The sequence below is a fragment of the Neoarius graeffei genome, chromosome 25 (genome assembly GCF_027579695.1).
Source record: "Neoarius graeffei isolate fNeoGra1 chromosome 25, fNeoGra1.pri, whole genome shotgun sequence".
In the NCBI taxonomy this organism is placed as follows: Eukaryota; Metazoa; Chordata; class Actinopteri; order Siluriformes; family Ariidae; genus Neoarius; species Neoarius graeffei.
This window is the reverse complement of record NC_083593.1, coordinates 24,479,980-24,507,574: the sequence shown is the minus strand read 5'-3', so window position 1 is coordinate 24,507,574 and position 27,595 is coordinate 24,479,980. Positions and strand designations below refer to the sequence as shown.

Genomic DNA, 27,595 nt, shown 5'->3' with positions numbered 1-27,595 from the left:
GGCATTACATTTTTGTCCAGCTTAGTGAGATACATATGCGTACCAAATGGCATGCCACTACTACAAACTACATGGCAACCAGGCACCTTAATGTGGGAGGCCAAAATCACAATGAGTTAGGGGGCGCTATAGAGGCCCTGAGGCCCGCCTGGATCTGGGCCTCTGGTTCTCAGTAGCGGTGGGAGTCTAAGAAAAAGGAGTCAAATTTCGTGCGATGTCGACCATGGCAAGCGCCCCAAAAAGGGTCTTGTAAAGAGTTTGCTTGCCAAGTTTGACAAATAAGAAGCTGCAATATCATTTCTGCCATAACCAGCACCCCCAGGGGCGAAAGTGCACAAAATTTGGCGTACATGTCAGGTGAGCTATGAAGAGTTTGCATATGAAGTTTGATGACAATTGAGTAAACAGACGATGAGATATAGATTTTTGAAGAATAAATTTTATGGTTTTTCCCATGTCAGTAGGTGGCGCTATGCTGTACATGAGCGATTATGAGTTGGAAAAATAAGTGTCTACAACAGCAACGTACGATCACAAGGTAGTGGTGTGAAGGAAAAGCATTAAGGAATTATTTACCAAAAACCCGTTTTGGAGCAATTGCGTCGGCCAAAAACAGCGCCCCCCATGAACGAAAATTCCCAAAATGGGGTATGCATGACATGGGAGGTAGTAAGAGGGTGGCCGTGAAGTTTGACCAAATTTGAGGAAAGATTGGATTTTTTGCCCAAAAATAGCGCCCCCAGTGGCGAAATATCACAGAATTTGGGTAGCATGTCAGAAGCCCAATGAGTGATTTGCGTGTGAAGTATGAGCAGTTTTGAGCAATTAGAAGATTTATGAATTTTTAAGCATGTAAAATTTTGCATTGAAAATTGATTGATGTATAACTTCTGAACGGCTTATCCTACGTGAAACGTATTTAGGAACTTTTGTCAGCCATGTCTGTAGATGATGTGTATCAATTTTGGTGACATTCCTATGAACGGTCTAGGAGGAGTTGCGCCGTCTTCGTGGCCATGCATTTCACACAAAAGTGAAATTACCTCACTTCCTTTTGGGCGTGGCTAATGCATTGGCATTACATTTTTGTCCGGCTTAGTGAGATACATATGCATACCAAATGGCATGCCACTACTACAAACTATATGGCAACCAGGCACCTTAATGCGGGATGCCAAAATCACAACGACTTAGGGGGCGCTATAGAGGCCCTGAGCCCCGGCCAAGTGTGGGCTTTTGGTTCTGAGTAGCGGTGGCAATTCTCGGAAGTGGCGCCAAATTTCGCGCGTTTTCGCCCATGGCAAGCGCCCCGAAAATGGCCCAACAGCGGAGAAAAATAAAGAAGACGGAAGAATAATAATAGTGAACTCTTACAAGAACAATAGGGCCTTCGCCCTATAGGGCTCGGGCCCTAATTAAAGCCGCAAGCGGCCTCGACGGGCCCTCGCGCCAGCGGCCAAGGGGGGCGGGGGCATGCGTCCCCGCGAAATACCTTCCACAGCTTCTTTGGCAAGAGACATTACTCCCACAATGGCGACAAAGCACAGAATTGGACACAGAGTACACGGTGCGCTGAGATGTCATGGACAGAACATTTTATGCCATGGCTTCCCAACCAAATTAATGTATTTACCTCATCAGTCACCAAGCTATAGCTACATAGGATTGTCTTCTGTTAGACATCTATTAGTCTGTATGTAACGCTACAACACTTGCTCCCGACTGCCTACCCATTCCCCACAAGTCATGTGTGTTTAAGGCAACCAAAACAACATACTCCTGGTGCCTCATGATTGTAAAGAGCTCTCCTGCAACTGCTACAGTGCACTGAGCGCCCCCAGTGGTCCACAAGTCATGTGTGTTTAAGGCAACCAAAACAACATACTCCTGGTGCCTCATGATTGTAAACACCTCTCCTGCAACTGCTACAGTGCAATGAGCGCCCCCAGTGGTCCACAAGTCATGTGTGTTTAAGGCAACCAAAACATACTCCTGGTGCCTCATGATTGTAAACACCTCTCCTGCAACTGCTACAGCGCAATGAGCGCCCCCAGTGGTGAAAGTTCACCAAATTTGGTATACATGTCAAGGGACCTATGAAGAGTTGTTTTGTAAAGTTTGATCAAGTTTGACCAATCAGAAGCCGAGATATAAATTGTTGCCTGAAAACAGCGCCCCCATTGGCAAAAGTTCACAAAATTTGGCAAATATGTCAGGTGACCGGTTAAGAGTGTGCGTATCAAGTTTGATCAAGATTGAGAAAATAGAAGATGAGATATTGATTTTTGAAGAATAAATTTTTTGGTTTCTCCCATGTCAGTAGGTGGCGCTATGCTGCACATGAGCGATTATGAGTTGGAAAAATAAGTGTCTACAACAGCAACGTACTATCACAAGGTAGTGGTGTGAAGAAGCATTATGGAATTATTTACCAAAAACCTGTTTTGGAGCAATTGCGATGGCCAAAAACAGCGCCCCCCATGGACGAAAATTCCCAAAATGAGGTGTACATGACATGGGAGGTAGTAAGAGGGTGGCCGTGAAGTTTGACCAAATTTGAGGAAAGATTGGATTTTTTGCCCAAAAATAGCGCCCCCAGTGGCGAAATATCACAGAAATTGGGTAACATGTCAGATGCCCAATGAGTGATTAGCATGTGAAGTATGAACAGTTTTGAGCAATTTGAAGATATGTTATGAATTTTTAAGCATGTAAAATTTTGCATTGAAAATTGATTGACGTTTAACTTCTGAACGGTTAATTCTACGTGAAACGTATTTAGGAACTTTTGTCAGCCGTGTCTGTAGATGATGTGTATCAATTTTGGTGACATTCCTATGAACGGTCTAGGAGGAGTTGCGCCGTTTTCGTGGCAAGGCATTTCGCACAAAAGTGAATTTACCTTACTTCCTGTTGGGCGTGGCTAATGCATTGGCATTACATTTTTGTCCGGCTTAGTGAAATACATATGCGTACCAAATGGCATGCCACTACTACAAACTACATGGCAACCAGGCACCTTAATGCGGGAGGCCAAAATCACAACGACTTAGGGGGCGCTATAGAGGCCCTGAGCCCCGGCCAAGTTTGGGCTTTTGGTTCTGAGTAGCGGTGGCAATTCTCGGAAGTGGTGCCAAATTTCGTGCGTTTTCGCCCATGGCAAGCACCCCGAAAATGGCCCAACAGCGGAGAAAAATAAAGAAGAAGAAGACGGAAGAATAATAATAGTGAACTCTTACAAGAACAATAGGGCCTTCGCCCATAGGGCTCGGGCCCTAATTAAAGCCGCAAGCGGCCTCGACGGGCCATCGCGCCAGCGGCCAAGGGGGGCGGGGGCATGCGTCCCCGCGAAATAACTTCCACAGCTTCTTCGGCAAGAGACATAACTCCCACAATGGCGACAAAGCACAGAATTGGACACATGGTAACAATAGGGTCTCGCACTGTACGGTGCTCGGGGGGCGCTATAGAGGCCCTGAGGCCCGCCTGGATCTGGGCTTCTGGTTCTCAGTAGCGGTGGCAGTCTAAGAGAAAGGAGCCAAGTTTCGTGCGTTGTCGACCATGGCAAGCGCCCCAATAAGGGTCTTGTAAAGAGTTTGCTTGCCAAGTCTGACAAATCAGAAGCTGCAATATCATTTCTGCCATAACCAGCACCCCCAGGGGCGAAAGTGCACAAAATCTGGCGTACATGTCAGGTGAGCTATGAAGAGTTTGTGTATGAAGTTTGATGACAATTGAGTAAATAGAAGATGAGATATAGATTTTTGAAGAATAAATTTTTTGGTTTTTCCCATGTCAGTAGGTGGCGCTATGCTGTACATGAGCGATTATGAGTTGGAAAAATAAGTGTCTACAACAGCAACGTACTATCACAAGGAAGTGGTGGGAAGGAAAAGCATTATGGAATTATTTACCAAAAACCCGTTTTGGAGCAATTGCGTCGGCCAAAAACAGCGCCCCCCATGGACGAAAATTCCCAAAATGTGGTATACATGACATGGGAGGTAGTAAGAGGGTGGCTGTGAAGTTTGACCAAATTTGAGGAAAGACTGGAATTTTTGCCCAAAAATAGCGCCCCCAGTGGCGAAATATCACAGAAAGTGGGTAACATGTCAGAAGCCCAATGAGTGATCTGCGTGTGAAGTATGAGCAGTTTTGAGCAAGTAGAAGATTTGTTATGAATTTTTAAGCATGTAAAATGTTGCATTGAAAATTGATTGACGTATAACTTCTGAACGGTTTATGGTACGTGAAACCTATTTTGTAACTTTTGTCAGCCATGTCTGTAGATGATGTGTATCAATTTTGGTGACATTCCTATGAACGGTCTAGGAGGAGTTGCGCCGTCTTCGTGGCCATGCATTTCGCACTAAAGTGAAATTACCTCACTTCCTGTTGGGCGTGGCTAATGCATTGGCATTACATTTTTGTCCGGCTTAGTGAGATATATATGCGAACCAAATGGCATGCCACAACTACAAACTACATGGCAACCAGGCACCTTAATGCGGGAGGCCAAAATCACAATGAGTTAGGGGGCGCTATAGAGGCCCTGAGGCCCGCCTGGATCTGGGCTTCTGGTTCTCAGTACCGGTGGCAGTCTAAGAAAAAGGAGCCAAATTTCGTGCGTTGTCGACCATGGCAAGCGCCCCAGTAAGGGTCTTGTAAAGAGTTTGCTTGGCAAGTTTGACAGATCAGAAGCTGCAATATCATTTTTGCCATAACCAGCACCCCCAGGGGCAAAAGTGCACAAAATTCGGCAGAAATGTCAGGTGAGCTATGAAGAGTTTGCATATGAAGTTTGATGACAATTGAGTAAATAGAAGATGAGATATAGATTTTTGAAGAATAAATTTTTTGGTTTTTCCCATGTCAGTAGGTGGCGCTATGCTGTACATGAGCGATTATGAGTTGGAAAAATAAGTGTCTACAACAGCAATGTACTATCACAAGGTAGTGGTGTGAAGGAAAAGCATTATGGAATTATTTACCAAAAACCCGTTTTGGAGCAATTGCGTCGGCCAAAAACAGCGCCCCCCATGGACGAAAATTTCCAAAACGTGGTATACATGACATGGGAGGTAGTAAGAGGGTGACCGTGAAGTTTGACCAAATTTGAGGAAAGATTGGAATTTTTGCCCAAAAATAGCGCCCCCAGTGGCGAAATATCACAGAAATTGGGTAACATGTCAGAAGCCCAATGAGTGATTTGCGGGTGAAGTATGAGCAGTTTTGAGCAATCAGAAGATTTATGAATTTTTAAGCATGTAAAATTTTGCATCGAAAATTGATTGATGTATAACTTCTGAACCGTTTATCCTACGCGAAACGTATTTAGTAACTTTTGTCAGCCATGTCTGTAGATGATGTGTATCAATTTTGGTGACATTCCTATGAACGTCTAGGAGGAGTTGCGCCGTCTTCGTGGCCATGCATTTCGCACAAAAGTGAAATTACCTCACTTCCTGTTGGGCGTGGCTAATGCATTGGCATTACATTTTTGTCCGGCTTAGTGAGATGCATATGTGCACCAAATGGCATGCCAGTACTGCAAACTACATGGCACCCAGGCACCTGAATGCGGGAGGCCAAAATCACAACGACTTAGGGGGCGCTATAGAGGCCCTGAGCCCCGGCCAAGTTTGGGCTTCTGGTTCTGAGTAGCGGTGGCAATTCTCGGAACTGGTGCCAAATTTCGTGCGTTTTCGCCCATGGCAAGCGCCCCGAAAATGGCCCAACAGCGGAGAAAAATAAAGAAGAAGAATACGGAAGAAGAAGAAGAAGGAAGAATAATAATAGTGAACTCTTAGAACAATAGGGCCTTCGCCCATAGGGCTCGGGCCCTAATAACTAGAAACTATATGCCAAGGAGGCACCTTAAAGCGAGAGGCAAAAATCACAACACGTTAGGGGGCGCAATAGAGGGCCTGAGGCCCGCCTGGATCTGGGCTTCTGGTTCTCAGTATCGGTGGCAGTCTAAGAAAAAGGAGCCAAATTTCGTGCGTTGTCGACCATGGCAAGCGCCCCAATAAGGGTCTTGTAAAGAGTTTGCCTGCCAAGTTTGACAAATCAGAAGCTGCAATATCATTTCTGCCATAACCAGCACCCCCAGGGGCGAAAGTGCACAAAATTTGGCGTACATGTCAGGTGAGCTATGAAGAGTACGCATATGAAGTTTGATGACAATTGAGTAAACAGAAGATGAGATATAGATTTTTGAAGAATAAATTTTTTGGTTTTTCCCATGTCAGTAGGTGGCGCTATGCTGTACATGAGTGATCATGAGTTGGAAAAATAAGTGTCTACAACAGCAACGCACTATCACAAGGTAGTGGTGTGAAGGAAAAGCATGATGGAATTATTTACCAAAAACCCGTTTTGGAGCAATTGCGTCGGCCAAAAACAGCGCCCCCCATGGACGAAAATTCCCAACATGTGGTATACATGACATGGGAGGTAGTAAGAGGGTGGCCGTGAAGTTTGACCAAATTAGAGGAAAGATTGGATTTTTTGCCCAAAAATAGCGCCCCCAGTGGCGAAATATCACAGAAATTGGGTAACATGTCAGAAGCCTAGTGAGTGATTTGCGTGTGAAGTATGAGCAGTTTTGAGCAATTAGAAGATTTGTTATGAATTTTTTAGCATGTAAAATTTTGAAGTGAAAATTGATTGACGTATAACTTCTGAATGGTTTAACGTACGTGAAAGGTATTTAGTAACTTTTGTCAGCCATGTCTGTAGATGATGTGTATCAATTTTGGTGACATTCCTATGAACGGTCTAGGAGGAGTTGCGCCGTCTTCGTGGCCATGCATTTCGCACAAAAGTGAAATTACCTCACTTCCTGTTGGGCGTGGCTAATGCATTGGCATTACATTTTTGTCCGGCTTAGTGAGATACATATGCGTACCAAATGGCATAGCACTACTACAAACTATATGGCAACCAGGCACCTTAATGCGGGAGGCCAAAATCACAACGACTTAGGGGGCGCTATAGAGGCCCTGAGCCCCGGCCAAGTTTGGGCTTTTGGTTCTGAGTAGCGGTGGCAATTCTCGGAACTGGTGCCAAATTTCGTGCGTTTTCGCCCATGGCAAGCGCCTCGAAAATGGCCCAACAGCGGTGAAAAATAAAGAAGACGGAAGAATAATAATAGTGAACTCTTACAAGAACAATAGGGCCTTCGCCCATAGGGCTCGGGCCCTAATAATAGTGAACTCTTACAAGAACAATAGGGCCTTCGCCCATAGGGCTCGGACCCTAATAATAGTGAACTCTTACAAGAACAATAGGGCCTTCGCCCTATAGGGCTCGGGCCCTAATTACAGATGTTGGAACACTGGGCTAATAGCTGTTTCTTTGTTAGCCTTGATTGTGGGTTTCGAAGTATCCAATGGTCCCACATTCGCTGCATGTATCCCCCCTCTCTGGGACTGCTTGTATAGTAGCATTCCAGCAAATCCGTATTTTCTGTCCTCGTCCATCGATGTCTTGTTCCAGTCGCCCATTTCCATAGCTGCCAACATTCTGAAGTTGTAAATAGTAATACAAGGTTGGGTACTGAGTCTCGGTGGGGGGTCGGGGGGGGGCCAAGCCCCCCCGCCGCCAAAGCTTTCTAGCAAAACTACCCTGAAAAATCACACTAAAACAAAATAGTTTGACAATTTATTCTACAAACTAAACTATCATCTTACATTAATTTGCAAAGTTCTTTTCAACAATGGAAACAAATTTACCTGGAACTAGAATACATATCATCAAAGCAATCTGGCACAGATCAAACATAAAAGGAACCTCTTGTAATCAACACCAAACATAAAAATGCCTCAAAACATGCTTGGCACAAAGTGAAACAGCTCAAAAAAGTGTCAATTTCAACTTGCTTCTTCACATGACAACAAATCAAAAAGAACAGAATCAACAACAAACCCCGGGCATCAAATCGTGCCGGCCAATCACAACGCAAGGCTTTTGTTTGGATTCTTTGGGCGGGCTTTTGCAGGAGTGACGACAAAGCTGCGCGACGCTGGAGAAAGCGCTAGTGAACAGCGCTCGTTTGACTCCGCTTTGGAATCAGTTTTAGAAGAATTAGACTTGGAGTTTTCGTTGAAACACGAGCAGGAAGAGGCTCTCCACTCATTCCATGATCGCTGAATCTTCACCAAAACACTCGAAGCTCCAGTGGTGTCCCTCTCCACATGCCGTTTGTTTACCCCATAGACATATAAACAGACGCCGCATTGAGCTGGTGGCCCGTTGCTGGGATACGTCAGAGTGTCCGCCATATTGGATGTCGCAAATCTTCCCCGTAAACCAATGCAAGTAAATGGACTGAACTTCATAAAGCCCCTTTCTACAATAATATTTAACTCCATGCCTTTTATTCACCCATTAAGACACACACGTATATATTTGGGAAACAAACAGGCATCAAAACATATATAACTTTTAATGTGATGGTTATAAATAGTGTGCGAAATACCCTGTACACTGCAAACTAGCGACAGATACGCGATAGATAGCTCAAGTAAGCTAATCAGTCAGCATACCATAGCAAGCTACCAAAACCTGAGGCCACAAAGTGAGCTGAATGACCGCCAAACTGAGTTCAGCCAGGTTCTCACGTCATACCAAAACAAAATACATCACTGATTCCTTCACATTCAGAAAGATTAAAAACATTCATCATACGTTCAAAAACGCTCATCATAGTGTGGCACTGTATTATCTAATTCTCACTGCTTATAACTATACACCTCCCCGGTGGAGATGAGCTGGGAAACTGAAGGAACAGTATTGAAAAGCATTTTTCCAGTCTCACCTGTGAAAGGTAATCCCATGTGATCTCGTTTGGACGGTAAACCTGTTGGTACAGTTAAACGCAGTCAATATGGCGGCGAGGATGACATATGATTCTACGCAGAATGTGGCGTCTATGTTTATATGTCTATGGTTTACCCTCCCCCACTGCTTTCTGTCGCTCTGACTACGTCACAGTCACTGTTGCGCTGATTGGTCAGAGCGGGTTCAAATACGAATCCCACCGGTGATAGACTTTGAAAATGACCCATGAAAATTGGCAAAATCGTATTTTACTGTAGTAAATTCGTATTTTCGTAATCAAAACGACAAATCGTAATAAATACGATTTATTCGTAGTAGTTGGCAGCTATGCATTTCTCATCAGTTTGCCCTGGTTCCCTAGCAACTGACACAGACCTTGTTGACCCGGGCGACATCTGAGCCGGTATGACTATCAGTTATGTCTTCACTCATTCCTGAGGTAGGCTGATATATCATGAGGGGTCTTGCCTAAGGACCCTTACTGGATGATGTTTTGCCCCAACCGGGATTTGAACCCTGATCTCTTGCATCGTAGTCAGTGAGCGTTACCACTGTACTATCCAGCTGATGAACTTTTTCACAATATTCTAATTTTTTGAGATGCACTTATATATATATATAAAATACAAAGATAGGCGGCACGGTGGTGTAGTGGTAAGCGCTGTTGCCTCACAGCAAGAAGGTCCGGGTTCAAGCCCTGTGGCCGGCAAGGGCCTTTCTGTGCGGAGTTTGCATGTTCTCCCCATGGGTTTCCTCCGGGTGCTCCGTTTTCCCCCACAGTCCAAAGACATGCAGGTTAGGTTAACTGGTGACTCTAAATTGACTGTAGGTGTGAATGTGAATGGTTGTCTGTGTCTATGTGTCAGCCCTGTGATGACCTGGTGACTTGTCCAGGGTGTACCCCGCCTTTCGCCCGTAGTCAGCTGGGATAGGCTCCAGCTTGCCTGCGACCCTGTAGAAGGATAAAGCGGCTAGAGATAATGAGATGAGATGATACAAAGATAGACTGCATGCTATGAGAGAAAAATAAATAAATTAAAAAAAAAAAAACAGCAGGGTAAAAACCTTCGGGAAAAAGCCTACTGGAAACCATACTCCTTGACTGAATGCAATGTATGAGCTCCAAGGGTTAGAGCTGAAATCTTGATACGCCTAACAGTTGTCTGGTTACAGCCATCAACTGTCCGATCATGTAGTGGACTCATAAAACTGCTTAAACTAGACTTTATAAAGACTGCTTAAACTTTATATGAAACTGTCGTGAATATTTTCCAGAAAACATGTTGGTAAATAATCCCACATTATTTTTTGAAAAGAAAATTAAAAATAAGCACTGGATAAAAACCCATCTCTTATGTATATAAAGATAGAAATTTCATTGTCTGGTGGTCAAGTATTTATGAGATACCTTGCACTTACGATCAGGTACACCGTGGTGATATGTACGTTATTCAGACATATGGACAAATGTACAGTCACAAAAAGCCATCCAAAATCAGGTCAGTGTATTACCATATTCTCTTAAGTATGAAGTATCAATCAATCAAACGTCCATTTAAACTAATCTTATATCAAGCAAAGTACTTTGGGTAAGTATAAAATTATACCAACTCTCTCCCTCTCTGTGTGCCTGCATTAAATGTCTTAAACTTTCAAATTAATTTTCCTTCGTATTTATTTTGATTTTGCAAACTAGCATTTACATCAGGACATGCAAATCTCATTTTATGTTTACATTGGAATATTTGCGATGTGTTTTGTGATCTCGGTGCAAACCTTTTGACTGGTGCAGTATTTTTGTTTTTGCAGTTGTGTGTTAAAGACCACAAACACTGGACTCAACTCACCCTTCCAGTTCAACTACAGCACTGAGTTATGTTAGAGATGTAGATAGATTATTGAGTGATCTACGAGACAATGATGGTGTGGATGGTGATATTTGCAGGTAAACTGAATCTTTGGAACCTGGTATACAGATGAGGTGGTGAGAGAGCTGGACAGCATAAAGGACGAAAGCATAGATGAAACAAGGGCTTACTTGCATTGGCATATCTATCAGCAGGTAGATGAACAGCATGGTGAGCAATCTGGGAAACTGCTAACCAAATTGAAAATAGGACTGCATGTCAACGAGAGCAGTCACAGAGGACAGATTTCTTCTTTAAAAGGAAATACACAGAACCTTTATTTTTAAATACATTTCTGAGTGGATAGTATCTCCATCCTTGACTCTTGTATACTGCATAAATGGGAATTTATTTGAGCCCTGAGTGCGTGACATCACAGCAGTAACCGGTTTTAGACCAAAGCTGTGCGTGACGTCACAGCTATAGACCAAAGCCAGACTCGGCAGGCGAGAGTGGTTGCAATGGCCTCTTCATTTGGATTTATTGGAGATTCTTCAAATTCCTCACATAGTAGCACATCTGACTGTGATAGTCCTGAAAATGGAGTGTGTACATGCTACTGCTATACACATAGAACCGTATCAGTTCAAACCATCGGAAAGTGAATCTGATAACACGTCGGTCCCCACCTTACAAAATAAAGCCAGAGAACAAAGCCATCTAGAGAATTGGATGGAATTGAACTGACAGTCTCATGTGACTCTCATTAAAACAAGATAGGCATTATAACTTATGAAAACATACATGTACGCATTTTCACTGATAAAACGTAAAAGGCTATGGAATCAATTTTGTGCCAAAATGTTCATACAATACTTTTGAAATATCAAACAAAAACGACAAATCAAAATACAAAAAAAAGTCAATTTTTTTTAGACTGGCAAACAAATTATTCGTGTAATCGTGCAAAATATCAGTCTATTACTCTTCAGAAACCTTTTTTGTTCCGCATCTTTCTCAGTTTTGCTTGACGTAATTTATTTTGGTTGCGATTCCAGCTCTCGTTTGCGCTCCCTGACTTTTTGCTTGCAGTTTTGGCACAAACTTCACGTGTGGGTGGGCTGTCCAGGAATGCATTCCCATTGGCTAACTTGCGTTTGACTGACAGCTACGCTCAGCCATTCCCCGGAGGCTGTTGCGGCCATTTCCTACTCGGATTCTGGCGGACTGTTTGACGAGTGACCGATCCATTGACAGTAAACTATTTACCGTCAATGGATCGGTCACTCGTCAAACAGTCTGCCAGAATCCGAGTAGGAAATGGCCGCAACAGCCTCCGGGGAATGGCTGAGCGTAGCTGTCAGTCAAATGCAAGTTAGCCAATGGGAATGCATTCCTGGACAGCCCACCCACACGTGAAGTTTGTGCCAAAACTGCAAGCAAAAAGTCAGGGAGCGCAAACGAGAAAGCTGGAATCGCAACCAAAATAAATTACGTCAAGCAAAACTGAGAAAGACGCGGAACAAAAAAGGTTTCTGAAGAGTAATAGACTGATATTTTGCACGATTACACGAATTTGTTTGCCAGTCTAAAAAAAAATTGACTTTTTTGTATTTTGATTTGTCGTTTTTGTTTGATATTTCAAAAGTATTGTATGAACATTTTGGCATAAAATTGATTCCATAAAAGGCTAATTAAATAAAAATCAGATGAACTGAGACAATCACATTCTGAAGCAAATTAAATAACCTTATACCAGTAACTTAAATAGACAATACAAGTTACAATGAGAGTCACATCTTACCCATCTGTGTTCGCTTCTTGAAGGTCAATTTGTGGCCAATTGTTTCAAAACAATCTGACTTTCAGTTCTTCGTTCATTTGCTTCTTCCACATAAAGGGCGAGATATTGCTGCAAAGGCAAGCATATCCAGTATAGAAATCTGACGACTAGTCCACTCACTCTCCATTTTCTCCATACGGAGTACTCCGCCATTGCTGCTCGGCTCACACTCCAGGAGAACTGGTGCAACTGAACTTGCTTTCCTTTTCTTGTAGTTTTCTTTAAATTGTTGGTACTGCACCCTCTTTCAATACGGGCTTATAGCCAACGCTCCTCAACAGATCAGAGGTTTCATATGAGTCATCAGTAAAATGTGCCTGTGAATTTCTCACAAAATGTGTCCAAATCTTTGCAGTCTGAACATTCTTGGGCCATGAATGCAACGTAAATCCACCTTCTGTCGTGTTGCTGCACCCGCCAGCAACACATCTACGTGGCATGGCGATAAATTAGCTCAAAATGGAGGCTCAAAGTTGCAGTTAGCGCTGTGTTTTAGTATAGCAAAAATGGCAATGAGACCGATAGCCTTCCTGTGACGTCACAGGTGTCAAGGTCAATCACTCACTCAGACCACTACCTACAGTGGTGCTTGAAAGTTTGTGAACCCTTTAGAATTTTCTATATTTCTGCATAAATATGACCTAAAACAACATCAGATTTTCACACAAGTCCTAAAAGTAGATAAAGAGAACCCAGTTAAACAAAAGAGACAGAAATATTATACTTGGTCATTTATTTATTGAGGAAAATGATCCAATATTACATATCTGTGAGTGGCAAAAGTATGTGAACCTTTGCTTTCAGTATCTGGTGTGACCCCCTTGTGCAGCAACAACTGCAACTAAACACTTCCAGTAACTGTTGATCAGTCCTGCACACCGGCTTGGAGGAATTTTAGCCCATTCCTCTGTACAGAACAGCTTCAACTCTGGGATGTTGATGGGTTTCCTCACATGAACTGCTCGCTTCAGGTCCTTCCACAACATTTCGATTGGATTAAGGTCAAGATTTTGACTTGGCCATTCCAAAACATTAACTTTATTCTTCTTTAACCATTCTTTGGTAGAACAACCTGTGTGCTTAGGTTTGTTGTCTTGCTGCATGACCCACCTTCTCTTGAGATTCAGTTCATGGACAGATGTCCTGACATTTTCCTTTAGAATTTGCTGGTATAATTCAGAATTCATTGTTTCATCAATGATGGCAAGCTGTCCTGGCCCAGAAGCAGCAAAACAGGCCCAAACCATGATACTACCACCACCATGTTTCACAGATGGGATAAGGTTCTTATGCTGGAATGCAGTGTTGTCCTTTCTCCAAACATAACGCTTCGCATTTAAACCAAAAAGTTTTATTTTGGTCTCATCCGTCCACAAAACATTTTTCCAATAGCCTTTTGGCTTGTCCACGTGATCTTTAGCAAACTGCAGATGAGCAGCAATGTTCTTTTTGGAGAGCAGTGGCTTTCTCTTTGCAACCCTGCCATGCACACCATTGTTGTTCAGTGTTCTCCTGATGGTGGACTCATGAACATTAGCCAATGTGAGAGAGACCTTCAGTTGCTTAGAAGTTACCCTGGGGTCCTTTGTGACCTCGCCGACTATTACACGCCTTGCTCTTGGAGTGATCTTTGTTGGTCGACCACTCCGGAGGAAGGTAACAATGGTTTTGAATTTCCTCCATTTGTACACAATCTGTCTGACTGTGGATTGGTGGAGTCCAAACTCTTTAGAGATGGTTTTGTAACCTTTTCCAGCCTGATGAGCATCAACAACACTTTTTCTGAGGTCCTCAGAAGTCTCCTTTGTTCATGCCATAATACACTTCCACAAACATGTGTTGTGAGGATCAGACATTGATAGATCCCTGTTCTTTAAATAAAACAGGGTGCCCACTCATGCCAGATTGTCATCCCATTGATTGAAAATACCTGACTCTAATTTCACCTTCAAATTAACTGCTAATCCTCAAGGTTCACATACTTTTGCCACTCACAGACATGTAATATCGGATCATTTTCCTCAATAAATAAATGACCAAGTATAATATTTTTGTCTCATTTATTTAACTGGGTTCTCTTTATCTACTTTTAGGACTTGTGTGAAAATCTGATGATGTTTTCGGTCATATTTATGCAGAAATATAGAAAATTCTAAAGGGTTCACAAACTTTCAAGCACCACTGTATATGAAATCATTTTAAATTGTAAAAACTAGGGGAGGCAATAGGTTGCAGTGCACAGCATCACTAATTACTATTAGATTTATTGTTAACGCTTAAAACTATTCCTATGCCATTCTTGAGGTCTCAAGGCATTTATAAACAAAAAGTGAGGCCATGGTTCTGTGTATCTCCTTTAAGATGGATTAAAAAGTGAGAAAGGATAAGGATACCCAGTTCAAGGGTGTCTTTTTTGCGCATTATGTGGAGCTGTGTAGAAGGCATTATTGAGCACAAGTTTCTACATGTGCGTCAGAGAGCCGTGTGCATACCTACTGAAGATGTGTGTGTTTTAATGGGAAGAAAGCATGTACAGTTGTGATCAGAAGTTTACATACAGTGACACGGATGTCATGGCAATATTTGGGCTTTCAGCAATTTCTTTGAACTGTTCTTTTTCTGTGGCAGAATGTACAGCATACATATTTAATTTTCTTTGGGTTTTCTGAAATCAACACCGGGTCAAAAATATACATACAGCACACCTAATGTTTGGGTAAAATGTCTCTTCGCAAGATTCACCTTGACCAAACGTTTTTGTTTACCATGAACAAGCTTCAAGCAGAACTCTGGTTGTATATTTCACAACTCTTCATGGTAGAATTGGTAGAGTTCAATTAAATTTGTTTTTTTTTTCTTGGCAGGGACTCGATTTATAAGCATGGTCCACATATTTTCAATAGGGTTGAAGTCAGGACTTGTTTTAAGCTTAATGTTAGCCTGCTTTATCCTCCACAGCCAGCTCTGATGCGTGTTTGGGTTCATTGTCCTGTTGTAACTCCCAAGTCGTGTTCAAGTTTCTGATGGTTTATGCTGAAGAATTCTGAGGTAGTCCTCCTCCATTATTCCATCCACTTTGTGCAATGAACCAGTTCCACTGGAAGCAAAACAGCCCCAGAGCATGATGATCCTACCACCACCAGCTGGTACAGTGTCCCTCTGTACATGGTGGTCATTGTGGCCAAACAACTCAATCTTTGTCTCCTCTGACCATACAGCTATCCTCCAGAAGGCTTTTTCTTTGTCCATGTGATCAGCTTCCAAGTTTAGTTAAGCTTGAAGGGGTCAATTTTGGAGCAGGGGGTTATTTCTTGGATAGCAGCCACTTAGTCCATGGTGAACTGAACTGTAGACAGTAATTCATCAGCTTCCAGTTCATAGCAGGACTGTGCCATGGTGGTTCCCAGGTTGCTCCTGACCATCCAAACCAATTTCCCTTTCAGCTGAGGGTGACAGTTTGGGTTTTCTTGAAGCAAAGTGGCTTGGCAAAGTGACTACACCTCACAATAACTTACATACAGTTGTTTGAACTGATCTTGGAATTTGCAGTTGTTTAGAAATGGCTCCAAGACGCATTCCGGAGTTGTGTATATCTGCGATCCTCTTTCTCAGATCTGCACTGAGCTCCTTGGACTTTCCCATTTTACTGTGTGCTGGTCAATCCAATGAGTGCTGTAAACAAACCCTTTTTATGAAGGCACAGAGAAGCTACCAGCTGTAGTCAGTCAATCATGATCACTAACAGCAAGACCTCGGCCTTGGCAAGATAAGTGACATTTTGGAAGTCTTAGCACCTCTGAATTAATAATCTAAGTGAGCGTATGTAAATTTTTGACCCTGTATGTATAATTTTGACCCTGTGTTGATTTCAGAAAACCCAAAGAAAATTAAAACTTGTGTCCCAAATTCTAGTGTTATTTTTTTTATTATGTATGCTGTACATTCTGCCACAGAAAAAGAACAGTTCAAAGAAATTACTGAAAGCCCAAATATTGCCATGACATTCAGATCCAAGAGGACATTCATGTCACTTCTGACCACAACTGTACATGTACAATGAGTGCCACAAATCAAATGCAGAAACAACCAGATACCATAGCACACATAATGGAAACGGCAAATTATAGACATGAATGAACACTTAGGAGGAGCATCTGGTCCTATGTCTTTTACTAGCATTCTTTCACTTCTGGAATTCAGCCAGTCACTCAGCTTTAAAAATAAAAATCCTTGTAGAGTCAGTTTAAGGGCAGCTTAAGTTAATGGTTCAAACGCATACATTGTATCTGTACACATAGAATATAAGTTAAGGTGTGTGGACTGGATGCAGCACTCACATCATTTGCACTCAGTGCCCTCAGCCCAACATCTTGCTCAGAGTCTTTGGCAGACTCACTGCCTTCAATGCGAGATGCCACTCCAGGATGCACAGAGGGGCGTATCCAGATTTCCACCCGGGTGGCATCCTGACCCCGAATTGTTCCATGCCCCCGTGGGCCACGTGTGCCATTTTCCACATCCTCCTTCAGTCTGCGCTCAATCTGCTCAGCCTAGTGAGAGGAAGACACACAAAGGACAATGAATAAAATGTCAGTCACAAGGTGTTTTTCCCCACTTTCCAGTAAAATATCAAATAATGCAGTTTATTTTTGATCATTTGTGCAACATGATATGGACAAAAACATATGTGAAGAGATGGTTGAATGCCTGGATGGTGATATGATGTGCAAGACTAAAGTATTTTTAAACTGATAAATACCACTCATAGCATAAATGTAAACTTGAATAGATATTAGGCCTATGACTCAACACATGCTACCAATGCATATTCACACAGAACTTTTTTTTTTTTAATCAGAACCAATCCCAAATGATGCCCTGTATGTTTTGTGTAGAGCACTGTACAGTGAAAGGCATTTGAGATTTAGTCACTGAGAAAAACTTAAGCCAAATTAAACACACTATGAAAATTTCTCTCTCGCTTTATATACTTTCTCAAGATACTTTAAAAATCAATCCCCCATTAAAACTACCAAGTACAATTTGCAAAACCATCATTTTACACAAAATATAGGACAGAGTTCTCATTTAAAACTGGAGAGCTGACAGAGATGCTTCTACTTTCTAGGGCAAAAGCTTATAGACTTGCATTCTCTTCCCTCACTGTTCCAGTGAGCATGCTTTTTTTTTTTGTCCAATAGCTCGTATTTTTGACAGTTTTTGTTCTGTGGTACTCTAATGTCTTCACCAGCAGCACAAGAGACCCTACTGGGTAAAGCAATTTGAATGGTACTATTACTTAAGGCATTCTGATATTGCAACCCTTCATGATGTATTCACTGCAGAAACCCACAATGTGATAATGAAAACAAAATCATCATGCAGCCATAAGCACCTAAGAACAAAAAAAATGTAGACAAGTTTGGGCCAGATACAAAATAGAGGGCTTGAAGGATTATAGGCAACGGTTTATTAACTTTTAGGTTTTTTTTAAATATAATACTATATTTATTACATTGCCCAAATGAACTTAACCTCACATTCACACCCACACCTACGGTCAATTTAGAGTCACCAGTTAACCTAACCTGCATGTCTTTGGACTGTGGGGGAAACCGGAGCACCCGGAGGAAACATAGACTGTGTCTATGTGTCAGCCCTGTGATGACCTGGCGACTTGTCCAGGGTGTACCCCGCCTTTCGCCCGTAGTCAGCTGGGATAGGCTCCAGCTTGCCTGCGACCCTGTAGAAGGATAAAGCGGCTAGAGATAATGAGATGAGATGAGATGAGATGAGAACTTAACCTTGCGCTTGGCTTCTTCAAACAGACTCATCAGGCTCTCTTTGGCTGTGAGGATTGGATTGCTGGCAGCCAGACTACGCATGTAGTAATACACAGCATCCAGCTTCCGCTTCTACCAAGGGGAAAAGGAGAGTGTGTGTGAGAGAGAGAGGGGCAAAATATTTTAGGAATAAAACCTGGCAGATCATGCCATTAAAGGAAGGATCAGATTTGAGAATTAATGGAGGTGCATTATTTTCATATAACAGCACAGTCTCATGTGTTTTTCCGCTTATACCATAGCAATTTGCCAACAACTGCACTTTTGTTAATGCACGAAACATTACACAAACGGTTTATACTAAGATGTGATGCAACGTGGAACGTTCAAGAGACAAGCTGGTTCCTGTTCTCGCTTATATTAATCATTCCTTCAATAGCCTCTCTCCTCCTTATACACGCACAAATCATAGCCTTTCATTTAATTGAGAAAACATTGAAAAACGAAATCATGACAGAGTACTTACATCCAAGGCTACTTCAGTTAATGTTAAAAAAAATGTCTCCCAACAAAAACAATTCACCACATCAAGGATTATGAGAATTACTTTGTTAAACAGCCTGCTTTTCAATTAGATTATTAGTCTTTATCATACAAGTCCATGCATTACTATACAAACAATTTATTAGGGTGCACTCATTCATAAAAATATAAGTTTTTTTCATATTAAGTGAAAATAATGCACATCTTACCAAACAGATTAAAACGCTTAACACTGGTATTGTGTATAAACACAATATACACAAAACTAAAGCTTAAGCAAATGTTTAAAAAAGGTTAACATGAAATGAATGTAGTCTCACTGTGTACACTGCTAAGACAGCAAGTTGGTTGTATGGTCGTCCATTTTTTGGTGCAATCTGCTGTGCTTTCAGGTACCAACTGTTAAAAGAACAAACTATTTAAAAACAGCCAAAATGGGGCACACCATGATGGAGGAACATTTTTGAAAGTAATCTGATTAAGAAAGATGTAAAGATGTAAGCAAAGATTATAATGCCAAACGACTGACTTGCGTGCTTTGCCATAATTAGCAGAATCATTTGCTTGTTCTCTGTATCTCGCAACATCTCCTTGACAGATCATACACCGCTGGGCACTAATCAAAGCATATTTCACCTAAAATGAACAGTAACATTTCTACAATTTGTAATCTCAACAACACTTTATAGGAGACAGATATTATAACAAAATTGAAACATTTTCTGATCCTGAAATTGTGTGAATTATAAAGGAGAATTCTCAGTTAGAAACTACAACAATTTGCAAGAAACTGCAGAGATTCCCAGTGTCTTCAAACTGTAGAGATGAAAGTGGAGCAAAGAAAAAAAAATCCTGAACTTTTGAAAAAGTCAAACTAAGATGGGGGGGGGGGGGGGGGGGCGGCAACATCCCCCGAAAAAATTTTAATAACATTACACGCAAAACCCTGCATTCTAGTGCATTTTAGTACTTCTCACTAAAACAAGTTATAACTTTTAAGCCTTTTTCTTTCATGTACATTAATGAGCAACATGTCAAAAATATCAAATTTAATTCCCCTAGTTAATGAGTAATTTTTAGGAGTGCATTTAGAAAACGCGGTGATTTTCCTGGCTACACAGTTAATTACATTGAAAAAAATCAGACAGTTGAAGATAAACTCAGCAAAATCCCAAAACAGTACTGTTAAAAAGTAAAGGTCTATTAGAGTTTCTAAAGCTTTCGGGTTTCAATGTTGAGCCTCGTTTATCAATCTTTTAGTAGAGTTGTGCGTTTGCATAAGCTAAAGTGAACTAAAAATTTCCAATTCATATTTATGCGAGTTGAAGCCAATTGTTTACATTAGTTCATATTGGCTGTAAATTTAAACACACCAACAAATACCAAATTTCTCATGTAAATCAGGGGCATAGCTAGGATTTTTCGTGTGTGTCACACACGGACTGGCAGCCTGAGTACATTATGTAACAAAAAATAAATTACCATTGCTAGTTTTAGGTAGCTTAGAAACTGGCTCTTCCATTATTGCTGTTTCTTCCACGTTTTCTTGATGGTTCTAGAAACGGCACTAAAACCACAAAATGCAACTTTGATGGAAAAAAATACATAATAAATTTCTTCACGTCGAAAGGAGGAGGAAAGTTTTGCTTGTTTTGACATGGAGAATTATTAACACGAGGAAATACTTTTAATTCGCAACTAAAAAGACTGCAGCTACACTGGCAGCTTGAACATGCTTTCTAATGCGATTGTGTTGCACTTGCACAGAACAGTGTCAGTCCAGCGCGCCTTAGCTTGTGCGCCTTGGCACGCGCGCACGCCTAACGAGCTCCGGCACGTGCGCCGTTAACAAAGAACACCTGTCTTTAATCAACGAACTATGTTTGGGCTATTTAAGGACTGTGCCCATGCAAGGATGATGCGAAGGATAACGCCACGTCTAGGAACGCGAAAAATCCGAAAAATAAATTTCTCCATTCGGAAAACCGGAGATTTTCAAGAGTTGTGTCAAATATCCGAATTTCCAGGTAAATCCGGAAGACTTTCATCTATAAAACGGTATACCCAACCCCCCCCAAACCTCTGCAATTTGTCATGTTTCTCATTTGTTGACTGTATTACATTGTGCTTTTTTCAAAATATAACTGTTGGTCTCTATTGGCAATCAGAAACAGAATATTGCTGAATTGATAAGATAAACACTGGAGTTGGAGATATTTACAGTTTTTCGTAGAGGTTTCGCACGTATTGCCATTCCATCCATGTAATCTTCTAGATTAAACTGGAATATGGTTTGTAACTTCAGCAGCAGTAAATCAAAAAACCTTGCCCCCTAGAACAAAAATAGGATGGACAAATGAGCCCCAAATAACAGCAGAAACATGCTACGCAATCTTGATGCGTTTTGTTTTTCCAAACACAAACGCATCAACATTCACACATGGAGTATGAGAAAATTATAGCTCTCAGTAACAACAAAAAGCTCAAGAAATTAACAAGGAATAAACCTAGGGAAAAAAGATTAAGCCATGCACCTCTTCCAGTATGGTTAGAAGCATGGCCCTGATCTGGGGAGCTGTATCTGAATCCTGGTTCTTCAGAAGTTGTCTGAATCTTTCAATGACCTGATAAAACACATTCTTCCACAGTAGCTGATCCACATTCTGTGCATCAGAGAACTCGATGTCTGTTAGAATTACAGTCTCATACAATGTCAGGAGTTCAGCTCTAAGAGAGGAAAGAGGACAAAAATTAGGCTAATACATTGGCAGCACAATACTATAATCTGATTTTCACAACCCATTCTTTACCATTTCCCATGTGTGATCAGTCCTTGTTTACCTCAGCTGGGCCATCCTATCTAATCCTTCTCGACTAAGTTGTTCCCTGGACAGCAGGTTGCTGAGCTGGAGTTCCTGGCTGTCAGCCATTCGTAGAAGTTTACAGAGTTCCCCTCTTGTCTGTACCTCTGTCTCCTCTGGGCTAAAACTGATGCCTGTAAATGGGTAAACCTGACCACTGTGTCCATACACACTATAAAAAGGTGCCATGCCTGGATTCGGGAACACCCCATTAGAGCACGGTAACTGATACGGGAGCTGATAGGAATAGGTGTAGCATGGAGGTGTGTTTGGAGCATTGGTTGGTAGTGGGTAGCAGTAAGGGTTGTCAGAATTCTGATATTTGTAATACGCCATGGTGGCAGCATGCTGGCTTTGAAAGTCCTCCACCTGGTGCACAGGAGGGCTCCCAGAAGCTTCATCATCAGTGTCCAGAAAGTGCAGAGGCCCGTATCCTCCTTGATGCTGCAAGTACAGTGGCTGTCGGAGAGAGGACTGCTGGCATTGTTGGCTTCCTGCCAGAGCTGGTTTCTTATCAGGGTTGTTAGGGTCCCACAACCGCCTAGTACTTCCACCACGACTTCCTCTTCCTCGACCTATGCTGCTCCTCGTCCCACACATATGGAGAGTTCCAGGTTCTGAGGTTGTGGTTAGTTCTGTGTATGTTGGGAGTACCAGAATGCCTCTGCCTCGGCCTCTAGCACTTTGATTTTTGCACTTGGCTTGGTCCTCCCTGGTTCCTGAGGTTGTGCCAGACTGTCTGTCCAAAGAAACACTCAAGACACTACCTTGACCACCAATCAAGGCTCCTCTCAATCCTCTGGTATTCCCTTTTGATGTTCTACTGTCATTCTTATTTGTGTTGGCTCCAAGGTCTCTTCTTCCATCTCTCTCCATTCCCTCATTGTCCTCAAAGGAATCTGCGGATGATATGTCTTTGACTGTCCTTCTCCTTTGGCTGGGCGCATCTGCCATGGCCTGATTCAGCTCCTCTATCATCTTTTCATGAGAGTTGGGAATTGGCCCTCTTTCTCCCACACCACATTCTGCATTAGTCCTGTCAGTTTCAGACTCTACTGGCCCATCCACACTGGTGCCACTGCTGGCTGAACTTGTGCTGTAGGTACGGTTTCGAGGCCGTCTGATGTCCGATTTGGAATAGCGCTTTGAAGAACAGTTGACTTTGCTAGATTGTGTTCCTTGAGCTGTTCTGCACCTCTCGCTGTCACTTTCTACTGGTTGATTCCCTTTGTGTTTTTCTTTTTTCAAGCTCTGATCTTGACCAACATATTTTCCTTGCACACCACACTGAAATTTTCCTTCTAACTTTGTCTTTTTTTCTAGCTGGTGTATCAGTAAACTCTTTTCACCTCCCTCTCCTTCCTCCCTCTTTGCTGAAGCTTGATTGGACCCTCTCTCCCTGCCCTCTCTGGACCTTCGTTTTTCCTGCTCCTTCTTCTCCTTCTCTTCAACTGTTCCTCCCACTCCTGTTCTGTTCTTCGAATCCTCACTACTTACCCTTCTTCTACCATTTTCACTCTTCTTTTCTGGTTCTATGGCTGTGAAGCTGTTAATGTTGAGTTTCTCCACTTTATCACCTATATTGTTAACAGTAGGCTGATCAAAGTTTGCAGAAGACAAGTCTAATCTCTTTTGTTTTCCTAGCACCTGCTTTTTCCTGCTTTCCTTGATTTCTCTCCCATTTCTTTTTTCTTCTTCCAGATGTATATCTTTACAATGGTCAACTAAGCCCATCAACCAATTACTTGTAGTATCCTCTGCCTTTACCAATTCTTGTGATATCTGCTCTGACTCCTTGGTTGGGGCACAGTCTCTATAAACTTGACCCCTTCGCCCACCAGGCTGGTATATCTCACGATCAGGTTTCCGCATTTTCCGTAGCTTTGGAGAACCAGGTGTTCCAGTGCTTGAGAGTTCACTATTTTTAACTGCGTTCCTTCTGACATGTTGCTGACTGAAAGATGCACTCCCATCACTACAGTCAAAATTAGCATTGCTCAGTTCAGACTGGCAATCACTGCTGGTGAATTTCAGGCCTGAACCTGGTATAGAGCTGGCAGGAATTTTAATGGAAGTATCTGATACAGACTCCTCTGAAGTGCATGTATCGTTGCATCTGCGTGTCTGTGCTGCTCCAGGATCGTACCTCTGGAGCTCTGGCCTTTTCCCCTCTCGCTGACCTTTTTTAGTTGTATTTTGCACTTCGAAGAAAGAAGAGAAACAATGAAAAAAGTTGGTATAATGAACTACTTAAGTTTGCTCATTTATTTCATTGTTCAAGCATTAATTTCTAATGAATAATGTGGTATGAGAAACTCCAAATGAATCATCTATGGTGTAGTCGTTACACCCAACATATGATACCACAGCAGATTTACCATAGCGCGCGCGTATACACACAGTTGCTCACGTCACCTGAAAGCTGGCTATATAACTTACCAACGTAATCTACATTAACTCAAGCGTATAAGAGAGTTTGTTAAAGCTAAGCGATAATCGCAGCAGTCCACTGGCTAACCATATGGCACAATCTTGGCGAAAAGTTGCCGCGAGTTTATAGACTGACCCTACGACATTCAATTAAGTTTCTACCTATTTTTTACCGACTAGTGGCTATAATTAGCAAACCCAAGCCTCGCTTTCTAACAAAGGAAAATACAAGCTCATGGTGTCTGCTGCACCTTACTCGGTTGCTGAAAGCTAGCTAACTAGCTACTATGTAACTAATTGAAACAAGCCTGTGTGCCAAAAATATTTTATTTTATTGTGATGTGATAAGAACATCACCTTTACCAACATATTCACTAACGTTACACTATGAGACAATACGCTACCAAAAAAACTCAAACAAGTTTTTCAACGAGTAAATAGCTAGCTTGCTGGCTAACATTAGTTCTAACCACTCAAAACTGACAAGTTGTTTTGTTTAACTAGGTTTACGACTAACTCTCTTTAACCGTACTCGATCAGTACACCTAATAACACCAACTAACCTTTCAAGTTGTCTCTAGATATAACAATGCTCGACGCCTCTGCCCGTAATTCAGCCTCAGAAATTCGTACTCTGTCCAGGTCGTCCGCCATTTTCATCACCACCAAACACAAACATTACGGCATCCTGTCAGGGTCAAGCTTTCACGCGCACATGATTGACGAAATAGAAAAAAAAAAAAAAAACACACACACACACACAAGTGGAACGAACAGACAATGAACTTTTACAATTCTACTTAAGGGGCGGCACGGTGGTTTAGTGGTTAGCGCTGTCGCCGCACAGCAAGAAGGTCCGGGTTCGAGCCCCATGGCCGGCGAGGGCCTTTATGTGCGGAGTTTGCATGTTGTCCGCGTGGGTTTCCTCCGGGTGCTCCGGTTTCCCCCACAGTCCAAAGACATGCAGGTTAGGTTAACTGGTGACTCTAAATTGACCGTAGGTGTGAATGGTTGTCTGTGTCAGCCCTGTGATGACCTGGTGACTTGTCCAGGGTGTACCCCGCCTTTCGCCCGTAGTCAGCTGGGATAGGCTCCAGCTTGCCTGCGACCCTGTAGAAGGATAAAGCGGCTAGAGATAATGAGATGAGACATTCGAATTAAATAATTATTTTCCGCTCAGAAAAGGCACTGCTAGGTATGTGAGTAATCTCATCAATATATATATATATATATATATATATATATATATATATATATATATATATATATATATATATTGTGTTAAGACTGCCTGGCTCAAGGCAACCTCAACATAAAGGGATACCACACCGTAGCGTCAATTAGACCAAACATTTATTTACATACATACAAAATGTCAGTACTGAATAAGATAAAAGTGTAATGTGAGTATGCAAAAGTATACCTAATTTTAAAAATAGATCATAAAAAGTCTTCTCAGGAGGGCGGGATAAGCCTGGCGCCACAAGTCGAGACCCAGAGAGAAGGGAAGACACCCAGTATCTTTATACTGGCCTCAATCAGGAAGAATGCACCACACCTGTCTCACACACTCTGAAAAGAAACAAGCACAAACAGGAGGGGGCGTAGCCCAAACAAGCATTAGTGCAGCCGACCGTAACATACCCCCCCTCTTATAACAGAGGCCAACCAAAGTGGGACTCTGCACTAAACATTTGAATAATTCAAATTTACTTAGACATAGCAAATCAGCAGTTTCAACTATATCAACTACATCACTGTATTCTGGTAGCAAAATTTCACAAACCACCTTTTACATCTCAACCTCTCCCCAGTGTCTAATCACACCCATGACATACATCGACCATCACCAAGTACATTGCCAATCCCCAAAACCTCCTCTTCCCCTTCACCAACATACCCCAAACCCTGGGAAAGCAATTTTAGGAAAGGGGACAGGAAAAGAGGAACAGGAGAAACAGACAAATGAATGGGACAACATAATTATGCATTTGCAATAGAGCAGGACAATGCGTCGGCAACCACATTGTCCGGCCCCCTGATGTGCCGTATGTCCAATTGGTAAGGTTGCAAGAATAAGGTGCAACGCATAAGACGCTGATTTGGATTGTGCAACGTATGTAGAAATATGAGTGGGTTATGGTCAGAATACACAATTATGGGTGGCACCCCACTGTCTACATAGACCTCAAAATGTTTTAATGCCCAAACCAAGGCCAGAGCCTCTTTCTCAATAGTGGAATACGAAATTTGATGTTTATTAAATTTCTTAGAGAAGTAACATACTGGACGGCTAACCCCCTCCTCATCCAGTTGCAACAACATGGCCTGAGCACCCACCTGACTAGCATCCACCTGAAGTTGAAATGCCTGATCTAGTCGAGGTGCTGCCAACACAGGTGCAGTGGTAAGCAACTGTTTTACCTTCTCAAATGCCTTTTGGCAAGGGGCAGACCAAACAAACTTAACACCCCCCCTAAGAAGGTCAGTGAGTGGACACACAATGGTGGAAAAATTTCTACAGAAACTTCTATAATATCCCACCATCCCCCAAAACCGCTGCAACTCTTTCCTTGTCGTCGGCGCTGGAAACTGATCAATTGCAAGGACTTTGGCCCGCACTGGGCGGACCTGACCCTGGCCTACTACCTTCCCCAGGTAAACTACAGTTGCATGGGCAAATTCACATTTAGCCAAATTAACTGTTAATTTTGCTTGTACCAACCGTTCAAAAAATGCCCGTATACGATCCAGATGCTCCCCCCAAGTATCAGACACTATCACAGCATCATCAAGGTACACTGTACACCCTGGTAGGCCTGATATCACCCTATTCATTAGTCGCTGAAAAGTTGCGGGTGCATTCCGCAACCCAAAACTCATTACCCTATATGAATAGAGGCCAGAGGGAGTAATAAATGCTGATACCTCTTGGGCACGTGACGTAAGAGGGACTTGATAGTAGCCTTTTAACAAGTCAAACTTGCTAACATATCGAGCAGCACCCACCTGATCTATACAGTCATCCACTCGGGGCAGTGGAAACGAATCGGCTTTAGTCACCCCATTAACCTTACGGTAATCTGTACAAAAACGGAAGGTGTTATCTGGCTTACCCACAAGCAGACACAGAGAAGCCCAACTGGAGTGTGAAGGCTCTGCAAGTCCATGATCCAACAAATACTGTACCTCCTTATCCAATATTTTCCTTTTTTCCGGCCCCACCCAGTAAAACCGCTGGCGAATAGGCAGAGACCCCCCAGTGTCAATGTCATGCTCCATCATATCAGTGCATGACGGTGTATCTGAAAATAGACACTGATAAGACATTATTAAAGACCTCAACTCTGCACTCTGCTCTGCTGACAGATGAGCCACCAAGTGATCCAGATTAGACAGTGTCTCAGAATTCTTAAGCCTTGGCTGCATAAACAAATCATCTGA

General features: G+C 42.3%; 1 protein-coding gene across 3 annotated transcripts in view; it reads right to left on the bottom strand.

Moving 5' to 3' along the window:
• The window catches only part of smg6 (SMG6 nonsense mediated mRNA decay factor), a 185,262-nt gene extending 159,571 nt beyond the window's left edge, over nt 1-25,691 (bottom strand). Inside the window, exons 1-9 of one of the 3 annotated variants that reach the window (XR_009651536.1) lie at nt 25,575-25,691; nt 24,715-24,853; nt 21,702-23,922; nt 21,395-21,587; nt 21,082-21,192; nt 19,390-19,496; nt 19,181-19,259; nt 18,339-18,449; nt 16,872-17,084 (exon numbers count right to left, since the gene is read on the bottom strand). Coding sequence is in view for 2 of the 3 variants with exons in the window: in XM_060908434.1 (XP_060764417.1) it covers nt 16,872-17,084; nt 18,339-18,449; nt 19,181-19,259; nt 19,390-19,496; nt 21,082-21,192; nt 21,395-21,587; nt 21,702-23,922; nt 24,715-24,811 (3,132 nt within the window). In the remaining variant the exon portion in view is untranslated. Of the gene's footprint in view, nt 1-16,871; nt 17,085-18,338; nt 18,450-19,180; nt 19,260-19,389; nt 19,497-21,081; nt 21,193-21,394; nt 21,588-21,701; nt 23,923-24,714; nt 24,854-25,574 lie in introns of those variants that run through there. The other 2 variants (XM_060908434.1, XM_060908435.1) reach the window with 2 other exon arrangements.
• Nucleotides 25,692-27,595: the final 1,904 nt, after the last annotated feature.